This window comes from Leguminivora glycinivorella, chromosome 2 (assembly GCF_023078275.1).
Source record: "Leguminivora glycinivorella isolate SPB_JAAS2020 chromosome 2, LegGlyc_1.1, whole genome shotgun sequence".
Taxonomy (NCBI): domain Eukaryota; kingdom Metazoa; phylum Arthropoda; class Insecta; order Lepidoptera; family Tortricidae; genus Leguminivora; species Leguminivora glycinivorella.
In genome coordinates, this window is record NC_062972.1 from 4162733 (window position 1) to 4174645 (window position 11913).

The 11913-nt window shown below is 39.5% G+C and overlaps 1 protein-coding gene and 1 long non-coding RNA gene across 2 annotated transcripts; both read left to right on the plus strand.

Moving 5' to 3' along the window:
- The first annotated feature begins 2181 nt into the window (after positions 1-2181).
- On the plus strand, positions 2182-5986 carry LOC125242344. The gene is made up of 2 exons (XR_007178852.1): positions 2182-2701; positions 5673-5986. It is a non-coding gene; the product is annotated as an uncharacterized LOC125242344 (long non-coding RNA).
- Positions 5987-7604: 1618 nt separating this feature from the next.
- LOC125234960 lies at positions 7605-10430 on the plus strand. Its single transcript, XM_048141385.1, has one exon. The coding sequence runs from the start codon at positions 7605-7607 to the stop codon at positions 10428-10430; it is 2826 nt and encodes a 941-aa protein (XP_047997342.1).
- The last annotated feature ends 1483 nt before the right edge of the window (positions 10431-11913 follow it).

An 11913-nucleotide genomic window follows, 5' to 3' on the forward strand; every position in this document is an offset into this window, starting at 1 on the left:
TAAAACGATTTCAGCGCCGTAAGTCACTGGTCAACCAGTACACGCTATACTGCTCCTGCATTTTATTATTCATTTTTCTACGTGTATAAGTACAATATATTTTCCCCAGACAAATTCGTAACTTACGTAACTTTTTTGTATTCGTCTCTTTGTTTTTCATAAACTGACGATATTTTCCCATTATCCACTAGAATTTAGTGTTATTTTGTTGTATTAACTAGTATAGCTAACATTAATTTAAGCATAATTTAGATGTGATTTGTAATATCTTACAGTTAAATACATGACTGTATAAATGTACCTTCAGCAGTAACAAATGTTGTTTAAATTTTCGTTCCTAGAAATCTTCAGATCGCACAAGACTCCATTTGTGGTACCACTCAGTAGTCCTTGACAATCGTTTTCTTTTATATATGCTGAAAAATTAACCCGTTAGCTATGTTTTATGAATAAGGTGGTAAAACTGGTAAATCTTAAATGTGAATGTTTTATTTTTGCAGCGTCGTACATAACTTTAGCAAGAGGCACAAAACTTCTAATGATCAACGACTATTCATACTTCGCAAGCGGGCACATTCGCGACGGCGGCGCCCGGTACACGTGCTCAAGCTATTTGAGCAGACGGTGCAAAGCGTTTGCGCACGTCAGCAAAGACGACGTTATCTTGAAGTTTAATAATGAGCATAACCACCCGCCTACTAAATATATGAAAACGGCTTCAGGCCTTTATATTAAAATAGGGAATTGATAAATAAACTGAAGTGCAGAGTCTGTTGAAACAAGGGTCTCTGCAGCCATCGTGGACGGAGCCGCTGCGGCAAAACGTATAGTCGTTGATGCATTGCAGTTTTTTTCCTCGCGTTGTGTATATGCTTTAATCAGTTTTCCCAGGAAAAATGAAAACATATGTACATGTAATGTGTCTTCTGAAAGCAGAATTACAATTAATAATGTAATTTACGAACATCTGTGAAAAACAAAGGGACTTGGTTTGACTCAGTGGCTTAACGTGAGCTTTTAATGTGTGTAGGCATTATACAACAGTCACAATACAGCTCTATAATGTTAATGGTGTTTTGTTTTTGCAGTGTAATACATAACGTTAACAAGTGGCACAAAACTGTTAATGATCAACGACTATTCATACTTCGCAAGCGAGCACATTCGCGACGGCAGTGCCCGGTACACGTGCTCAAGCTATTTGAGTAGACGGTGCAAAGCATTTGCGCACGTCAGCAAAAACGACGTTATCTTAAAAGTTAATATTGATCATACCCATCGTTCTACTAAATATATGAAAACAGCTTCAAGATTTTATATTTAATTAATTAATTAAGTCAGCGTCCTATGAAATAAGTGTCTCTGAAGCCATCGTGAACAGAACCGCTGCGGAAAAATGTACAGTCGTTGATACATAGCAGTTTTGTTCCTCGTATTGTGACAATGTATGGGGCTGAAAAAATGTACGCTCTTATTCAGTTGCTCAGGAAAAATTAGAACATGGTAATGCATCTTGTGAAAGCGATGTGGGATTTAATAGTGTCGTTCAATTTAATGTGTATGTATAGATAACTGTAACTGTGTATGATAAGAATAACTTAATGCATCACGCAGCAGTCCAGTACCTAAAGTACTATAATGTTAATTGTCTTCTGTTTTTACAGCTTCATACATAACGTTAACAAGAGGCACAAAACTGCTAATGATCGATGAGTATTCTTACTTCGTGAGCGGGCCTATTCGTCACGGCGGCGCCCGATACACGTGTTCAAGCTACTTGAGTAGACGGTGCAAAGCCTTCGCGCACGTCAGCAAGGACGACGTTATCTTGAAGTTTAATACCGAACATAACCATCCGCCTACTAAATATATGAAAACGGCTTCTGGCCTTTATATTAAAGTAGGGAATTAATATATTAGGTTAGGGGGTTCGTTCAAGAAAAGAACATATTTAAGTACCTACTCCCACCTTGAACGATGCACTTACTCGACTCTGGTGGTGCAGGGTTGTCACGACACGACGATAATCGCTTACCATGAGATGATTCGACTGCTCGTCTTCTATATATAAAAAATGGATAGTGTAGAACAATCCACCATCATGATTTAGTGTTATGTGTGCCATATTTTTATTTCAGATATAATTTTAATTTAAATAAAAATAATCATAAGAATAAATACATGGCGTTTTATATAAACATGTGGACACAAACTTGAAAAGACCAGCAAATTCTAGAATATTCTCGCGTGTTTTTATGACAAGTAACGATAGCGATTACCTACCATGCTGGGTGTGGGTACTAACTACCATGATGGGTATTTTCATATTTTGGTTTATTTTTCTAGCGATTCTCCCAACAATGTGTACCTAAGTACATAAGTAATAGTTGTTTGTTAAAATTGTTAAACTTTATATTTACAGCTACGTATATTACATTGACAAATGGAAAGAAACTTTTGTTGATCGGCGATTACACGTTTTGTGTGGCAGGCCGTTTAAGTAAGGGCAGGAACAGACACGTCTGTTCAAGTTACTGGAGCAGGAGATGCCGGGCTTATGCCCATGTTAGCGAAGACGACGTCATTTTGAAAGCAGTCACGGAGCATAATCATCCACCAGGGAGATTAATGAAGACAAAATCAGGAACTTACATTAAAGTATGGAATAGTTCCGAACACAGAAGTACCGAACCTGCCTAAGGTAAATAAGAATGTGAAAAAATAGGAAGGGGTTACTAAGTCGTAAGTTGTTGAGTGTCGGAGATAGATGACGTAACAAGTTCTGGCAGGCAAGCATGGTCGCGCGATAAATGATAAAATATCAAGCCGTCCCTCGCACTATTTGTAAGTTCGATAGGGACGGCCTGATGTTTTATCATTTATCGTGCGACCGTGCTTGCCTGCCTGGACATTAAACAAATACTGGTATTGAAATGATGTTCAATCAGTTCAATATAATACTTATTAAATATATTTAACTTTCTTAAGAAACCTATGTTTTATTTTATATGGATAGCCATGGATCAGACGCTGTCTTGGGCTCCTTATGTTGCTGAAGTAGGTAAAAGTATTTTTGGGTCCCTTCATTCTCTTCGTTGATTGCAGAATTTTCTCCCTTTCCATACCAAATTGACTCTTGCACGATCTTGCTACCCCTTCTTGACTTCGGTAACATATAATATTTATATACTAACATTTAGTAAAAAATAGGCCAACCTACCTCTATAAATATTAGATCACCTAGTGACGTATTAAATTTTTTACAAATAGTTTCTTATGCTCACTCAATCCACACACTTTTGAAAAGCCGAATTTTGATGAAAAACATAAGATTTAGACCGCTATTATATGTGTATAGTTTAGTAAAAGTGAAATGGGAATTTGTAAAATACAAAACGAACCACTAACGTGTCAGGTTTTTTTATAATAAATTTTTGTAAGTGCTCACTCAGTCCACACGTTTTGAGAAAGTTAAAAATGTAAATATCTTACGATTTGTAGCACCTAAGACACTCGAAAGTACTTCAACATTTAGTAAAAATTTTTACTAAATATCCACCATCTAATATTTTATATTCGTTGTCTGGTTTTAAAGATATTCAGACATAACTTTTCTCATACAAATGTATCAAGTAGGGTGACCACACTATGTCGGCTCCTGATTTTCCCCACCTTCCCATTGTCATATTGAGATTGGGGAGTATCGTTCGTTCAATTTTGATAATATTAAACTAATACCATATTAATTATCCATCTGCAAACTGTTTTTAGGTTATGTTCTTGGCCTAGTGATGATGTGTATTGTGTAATTTTTATCGACGTCAGGATAATAACCATATCGACATGCATGCATTAAAAAGGACATGAATGATAATTGGTAAGAAACAAAGAATATAATACTTCACTAGTAAGAAACCAGAACCTGGTAATCTAATCGCGCTAACAGATGAGCGTACCGGATTTGTAAGTGGGAGCGAGAAATAGTTATTCTTTTCTCGCTCCCACTTACAAATCCGGTAAACTATTATCAAAATTGAACGAAACTCCCCAATCTCAATATGACAATGGGAAGGTGGGGAAAATCAGGAGCCGACATAGTGTGGTCACCCTACTTGATACATTTGTATGAGAAAAGTTATGTCTGAATATCTTTAAAACCAGACAACGAATATAAAATATTAGATGGTGGATATTTAGTAAAAATTTTTACTAAATGTTGAAGTACTTTCGAGTGTCTTAGGTGCTACAAATCGTAAGATATTTACATTTTTAACTTTCTCAAAACGTGTGGACTGAGTGAGCACTTACAAAAATTTATTATAAAAAAACCTGACACGTTAGTGGTTCGTTTTGTATTTTACAAATTCCCATTTCACTTTTACTAAACTATACACATATAATAGCGGTCTAAATCTTATGTTTTTCATCAAAATTCGGCTTTTCAAAAGTGTGTGGATTGAGTGAGCATAAGAAACTATTTGTAAAAAATTTAATACGTCACTAGGTGATCTAATATTTATAGAGGTAGGTTGGCCTATTTTTTACTAAATGTTAGTATATAAATATTATATGTTAAATGAATATATTCACTGTTTTCGTTGGTAGTTTGTGAGAACTGAGTGAGCACATGTTAATGGCTGTATCTTTTGATTTATCTTTTTACAAATTCAGAGATTCGTTTTACAATTGTTTTAGAACTTTTACTAAATGATCAGCATATTTTTTTTCATTTTCGGAAGGTGCTCACTCAATCCACACACACACAGAATTTGGCTTCCGCAAATACGACCATATTTCTGATTTTCGCTCCCAGCTAAGGTGGTTGTCAATCTGCCGACGTAGAGATGTGCGTGTTCTGTCCTTGCTATACAACGTACTTTATAACCCCTGTTCTCCTTCTTACCTTACCGATTAAGAGATTTAAGTATCTGGCTGAGGACAATGAACACCGCTTACGTTCAAGTGCTAATCACACGCTTGCTATTCCTATGAATAATACACGTACGTTACGTAATTGTGGAATGAGATGCCTCTGTTGCTCAAACGGTCTCAGTCTGTGACATCACTCAAGGTGAATCTGAAGAAACTTTGGCTTTCTGAACAAGTACGATAATGGTTGGGAATTTTATATATAATATACTTTATGCGATATTTATATATTATATGTATATTATGTATGTATTGATATATTTATATTATATTGGTTAGGTACATATTTTGTATTTTATTTATGTACTCTAGCATGTAATTTATTTTATAGTTTCATTTTGTATGTAATTATGTATTTTATTTAATTGTTACCAATATTTTGGATTACTTGTGACCTTTATTGTACTCCTGTAAGTTTGTCTATCTTACCTACTGGAACGATCCTCTCATCTACTCCAAGGTTAGCTGGAAGAGATCCCTTATAGGGATAAGCTCGCCTTTGTATCTCTGTACCTACAAATTGTATATAAACTGTTGTACACAATAAAGTGATTACTACTACTACTACTAGCCTTAAATAATTGTACTTACACCTCAACTTTCCGTAATAATTCTATACATAATATATTGACCGGTGAAAACCTGAAACTAAACACAGGCGGATGGACGCCGCGGGGGCCTATGTTATAAAATTTGTACTGATATCGATTTAACCACTTTACAAATCACAATTTTCTTTCCAGCTAAATATATAACTTTGGCCCGTGGCACAAAACTACTTCTCCTCAACGACTATTCGTACTGCCTGAACGGACAGATTCGTCAAGGCGGCTCTCGCTATGCGTGCTCCTCTTACTGGACCAAGAAATGTAAGGCGTACGCGCACGTCAGCAAAGATGACGTCATTTTGAAGGCGAACACTGAGCATAACCATCCTCCTATTAAATACATGAGAACTATCTCGGGATTGTATGTTAAAGTAGGAAATTAGATTAAGTATCTATAAAAAGTTTTATTATGTTATGGATAAAATAAAGAGGCATTTAACGAGTTTTCTGAAACAATTATTTTATTGTTAACATCAACATAGCGCCTTGGAATATTTTCACCCGTTTCATTTCATCATAATTATATTTCGAGCGGTCGAAATATAATACTCATTTCATACAATTGGGGGGACATTTGTTTTTGAGTTCTCATTTTTTAATATATTTTATGTTTTGACTGGGGATTTTATTTATTACATCTTCGTTCATATCTCACATTTACAATTTCGTATTTTGGATTTACATTTGCGGCTACCTACTAGGGTATTTTTTGGAAACTAATGTTTCAACATTGAAATTTATTACATAAATTCATTAGAAATTCAATTTCTGTTAAATTTATTTTATCGTTTGACATTTCAAATTAAAACAGTTTGGTTGCTAGGTTACCATATACTCCATATAGGATACTATAGGATTATTTCGTCCGGGTTACTTAGTGCTTGATTAGCCTTGCGGTTATAAGAGTGGTTTTAGAAGCTGGAGGTCGGAGGTTCGATCCTCAGCTCAAGTGTGGCTTTTTGTGTTTTTCTAAACATTTATATTTCTTACAAAAGTGGAATAGAGCATTATTTATCGGTATTTGATGCTATTTCGGTACAAAATAAAATTTCAGGGGTCTTAAACATTTTCTTAAAAGTTTAAAAAATAAACATTTTATAATATATTAAGGTTAGCGGTAAAATCTTAATGTATTATTTGCGGCTTGCGGGTTATATTTAACTTAAAATTTCAAGATTTATTGCGGTGATTTACTAGTGCGGAACTTTTAATTAAAAATAATGTGTAATTGTTACGTGTAGTTTTCATGTTGTGGTTTGTGTTAGGGTTTGGGATTCTATTGATTATATTGATTTGGGTTACGTATTCAAATACTACCAACGGAAAGATGGCGGCAGCTAGGCGGATACAGTTGTTGCAAATAAAACATCATACAGCGTGTCGTAGTATTGACGTATTGGATGCGTTGGCTCGGAATCCTGAATTGTCTCCAGAACAAGAAAGTGATTTCATAGTGCGGTTTCAAGACTTAGAAAAGGTTTATGAGACATTTACGGAAATGTTTTATGAACTTCAGCTCTCTGCTGCGGATATAGAGAGCTTTGATTTGGAAAGTCATCTTCAGGAGTATGACGCGTATAACAAAAAATACTATTTTATTAAACAACGGCATTTAGGGTTGACAAATTTAAACGCTTCAGCTAATGCGGATAATAGCTGTAGCAGCGGTAACAATAATGACAATCCTAAGAGCGCGCGAAATAGGGCAGTTCTCCCTAAAGTGAAACTTCCTACCTTTGCGGGACAGGTGGAAGAGTTTGTTCCTTTTATGGAATTATTCCAGTCGTTGGTGGGCAATGATGCCACCTTATCGGATACTGAGAAGATGTATTATTTAGCGGGGTCGCTTTTAGGCGAACCAAAGACTTTGACTCAGCATCTATCAGTCACAGGAGATAATTTTTCGGTCGCGATTGATTTATTGAATGCGCGGTATAACAACAAAAGGTTGTTAGCGGATCGTTTGTTGCACAACTTATTGAGTGCACCTCATGTAACCTCTAAGGGGTAACTGGTTTAAAAATGTTTTTGAACACATTAATTGAAAACACAAAAGCGCTGGAAAAGATGGAATTTCCGGTGGATTCGTGGTGTTATTTGCTATTCTACATCAACTTCCAAAAGTTAGACGGTAACTTGAAAAAACACTTTGAAGACAAGCACGCCGATAAAGAATTACCCACATTCGCGGACCTCATTAAGTTTTTGGAAACTGAAATACGGATTTTGGAATCCAGTGCGGAACCACAGGCCAGTACGTCGGCGGGAAGGCGTATTGGTGGTGGGCAGAGCCAGGCGGTAAAGGCTCATGCGGCATTTCAAGGTGCGGGTTCGGCGTCGGCGTCGTCGTGTCGATTATGCGGAAAAAGCGGACACTTTATTGCGAAGTGTGAGAAATTCTTGGAGATGAAGCCTGCAGCTAGGAAGCGTCAGGTCGTTTCACTTAGATTGTGCTTCAAGTGTTTGAACGGTCACAACATTGATAAATGCACTTATAACAAGAATTGTTACAAGTGTAATTCGGCTAAACACCATTATTTATTGCATTTTGATATTCCGGCAAGTGGTTCAGATCGTGAACAACGTTTGACGTCAAACGTGGCTACAAATGGGAAGTCTCACAATGCTGCCTCGTCCTCTTCAAGTGTTCCTGTTGTCAGTGCGCCCTTAACCAGCGGCAATCCAGAAGGTGCGGTTCCTGGAGTCTCTGGATTGATGGCATCACAGGCAATGAAACCAAAGGTGTTACTTGCGACGGCAATAATTAGAGTTCTGGATAGCAGCGGACGCTACCAGGAGGCGCGGGCCTTACTGGACGGAGGGAGCGAGAGCACATTCATTTCGGAGTCCTGTGTGCAGAGGTTAGGCTTAGAGCGGTTTAAGCCTGACGACCCAATCACAGGACTGGGCTGTACTCCTATAACCGGTTGTAGGGGAGCAGTTAATCTGACCATGACACCTAGGCTGACGGATCAGCCAGTGCTGGTGACCACGGCTAATGTCTTAAATAAAATCAGTTATAACCTGCCTGGATATTCGTTGCCGGCTCAGTTGGCGGATAATTATCGGGGACTGGATCTTGCGGATGAACAGTTCTTTGTGAGTCGAGAGATTGATATTTTATTAGGTGAGGATTTACTTTGTGACATTGTACTCAGCGGACGCATCAAAATCCATGATCACATTCCACGGGTGACAAAAACGGTGTTCGGACACGTTTTGTCAGGTCCTGTTAATATTGGAGTTTCCCTTCGAGTTCCTTGTGCGTCTCAGGCCTTTTTCTGTAGCACAAGTACAGATCGGATCTTAGAACGGTTCTGGGAGGTTGAAGACATCCCGTTTAAGGCGGAAAACCCTAAAGATCTTGAATGCGAGACCATTTTTAGAGATACCCATTCACGGACTGAAGAGGGTAGATACTCAGCACGGTTGCCTTTTATATCGGGCGCCCCTGAACTCGGTAACACTGTACCCATAGCTATGAAGCGGTTTTTAGCCATGGAGAGGCGGCTCCTTGCAAAAGGCAACGAGGTCTTCAGGGAGAAATACACGGAGTTTATGCGGGAGTACGCCGAAACAGGACACATGTCACTGTGTGAAGGGGAACCAAACGACTACGCCAGTGGTAGTTACATTATACCTCATCATGGAATTTTTAAAAAGGATTGTGATAAGATTCGCGTAGTTTTTGACGCTAGTTGCGCATCTACTAATGGTGTTGCGCTAAATGATTGTTTGCATGCGGGTCCAAAACTACAGCGGGATATCGCGGAAATTATATGTAGGTTTAGGCTACATCGTTACGTGTTTACAACGGACATCAGGATGATGTTTAGACAGATTTTGATTGCTGAGGAGGATCGGCGTTTCCAGCTCATTTTCTGGCGGGAGTCCCCAGACTTACCTTTGCGTGTGTATCGGCTAAATACCGTAACATACGGAATGAAGTCAAGCCCATACCTTGCGATTCGGACGCTAAGGCAGTTGGCAGATGACGAAGAGATGCAGTTTCCTGCTGCGGCACAACTTCTGCGGTCTTCGGTGTATATGGATGACATTTTAGGTGGAGCCGATTCCATAGAAGACGCAAGCAAGTTGAAGCAGGAACTGACGGATTTACTACGCTCTGGCGGTTTTGAGCTTAGTAAATGGACGTCAAGCAGTAAGGAAGTCTTACAGGACATAGCAGAGGAGCATTTAGAAAAACCTCGCAAAATATTTGACAATGCGGATGGGCCTAGTTTCTATAAAATCCTAGGCGTTCAATGGGATTCTAGCAGTGACTGTTTCTCATATCGTACGAAGCTGGATGACACTAGTGGATGTACTAAGCGGTCAATATTGTCAACTTTAGCTAGGGCATTTGATCCTTTGGGGTGGATCTGCCCAGTCATCTTTCAGGGTAAGGTCCTCATGCAGCAACTCTGGCTGAAAAATTTGTCATGGGATGCAAACGCTCCTGATGACGTAGTTGCGGAATGGCAAGGCATTTTAAAGGATATGCCTCTCATTTCAAATCTGCGGTTGGAACGCTTTGTCTTATTAGACGTCAAATCGTGTTCTCTGCATGGTTTCTCAGATGCATCAGAACTTGGGTATGGTGCAGCGGTTTATCTGAGGACTGTGGGACATGACGGAAGGGTCAAGGTTAGTTTGATGATGGCAAAATCGCGAGTCTCGCCGGTTAAATCGAAACTAACTATACCGAAACTTGAATTAAGCGGTGCGGCGTTGCTAGTCAGACTTTTGAAATACGTTGTTGCTGCAATTAGTGATGACCTGACGATAGACGGAATCTTCGGATGGTGTGACAGCACTATCGTTCTCTCGTGGTTGAAGATATCGCCACACTTGTTGCAGACTTTTGAGGGCAATCGAGTTCTCAGATTCTAAATTGCGGTTTAAACATAGCCTGGAGACACTTACCTTCAGAAATGAACCCTGCTGATGTCGCGAGTCGCGGTTGTCGCGCGTCAGTGCTATTGGAGCATCCTTTATGGTGGGGACCTCCTTGGTTGTCAGGTGATGCGGAGACCTGGCCCAGGAATATAATGGACAAAGCGGATGATCCATTACCTGGATTGCGGAAAGTGAAGGTAAATGTTCAGGCCTTGATCGGGATTGTTGACAAAGACAATATTTTTACGCGGTTTAGTTGTTTAAATATGCTATTGGCGGTCGTAGCATATTGTTTCCGGTTTGTCAACAATGCCAGGCCTTTGTCCGAGAAACTTAGGGGGGTATTATCAGTCCCAGAGCGACGGTTCGCTTTGCAGCGGTTAATCAAATTGGTTCAGCAGGAGGAGTTTGCGGATGATATCCACTGCTTAGACCAGAATAAACAATGTTCCAAGCGGCTACGTCGGCTTTTGCCGTTTATTGCGGACGACGGTTTATTGCGCGTTGGAGGTCGTTTGGAGCATTCAAGTTTGTCTTTTCCACGAAAGCATCCGGTGATTTTACCAAAATCACATGCTCTAACGGTTTTGATCGTGGATCATTTTCATGTGACCTATTGCCACGCGGGGGCAACGGTTTTGATGTCGGTATTACAGCGGCAATTTTGGATTCTTTCTGCGGGACAAGTGATTCGTACACGAATTTTCAAGTGTATGAAATGTTTTAAAACCAAAGCCAGACCAACAGCGCCGATTATGTCAGCGCTGCCATGGGATCGAGTTAATTCAACTGGTGTGTTTCACACAGTTCAAACTGACTTTGCTGGTCCATTCAGCATTAAGCAGTCTCGTTTGCGGAACGCAAAAATTCTGAAGGCGTATCTTTGCGTATTTATCTGCTCTGCATCCAAAGGGGTTCATTTGGAGTGTGTCACTGACCTTTCGACAGAAGGGTTTCTTGCGGCTTTGACACGGTTCACATCTCGACGCGGTATGCCGAGTGTGATACGTTCAGATTGCGGAACCAATTATACAGGTGCCAACAGATACTTGGATGATGTGCGGAAATATTTGGCTTCTGAGGAAGCACAACAAGGGCTTAGCGACGGCGCGGCCAAACAGTCTATAACGTGGCGGTTTAATTCGCCAGCGGCGCCACATTTCGGTGGTCTTTTTGAGGCGACCGTAAAGTCGGCTAAGACACTATTGCGGCGCGTCATAGGTGAACAGGTTTTGACGTTTGACGAATTGGTAACGGTATTTACCAGGGTGGAGGCAGTCCTTAATTGTCGTCCTCTATGCCCATTGACCCAAGATCCTAATGAATTGGAGGTTTTGACGCCTGCTCATTTACTTATTGGAAGACCTTTGCTTTCGGTTCCGGAGTACAATTTCGAGGACATTCCGAACTCACGGTTGAATCGGTTTAACTTAATACAAGCTATGTCTCAACGGTTGTGGAGAAAATGGAGTGAACA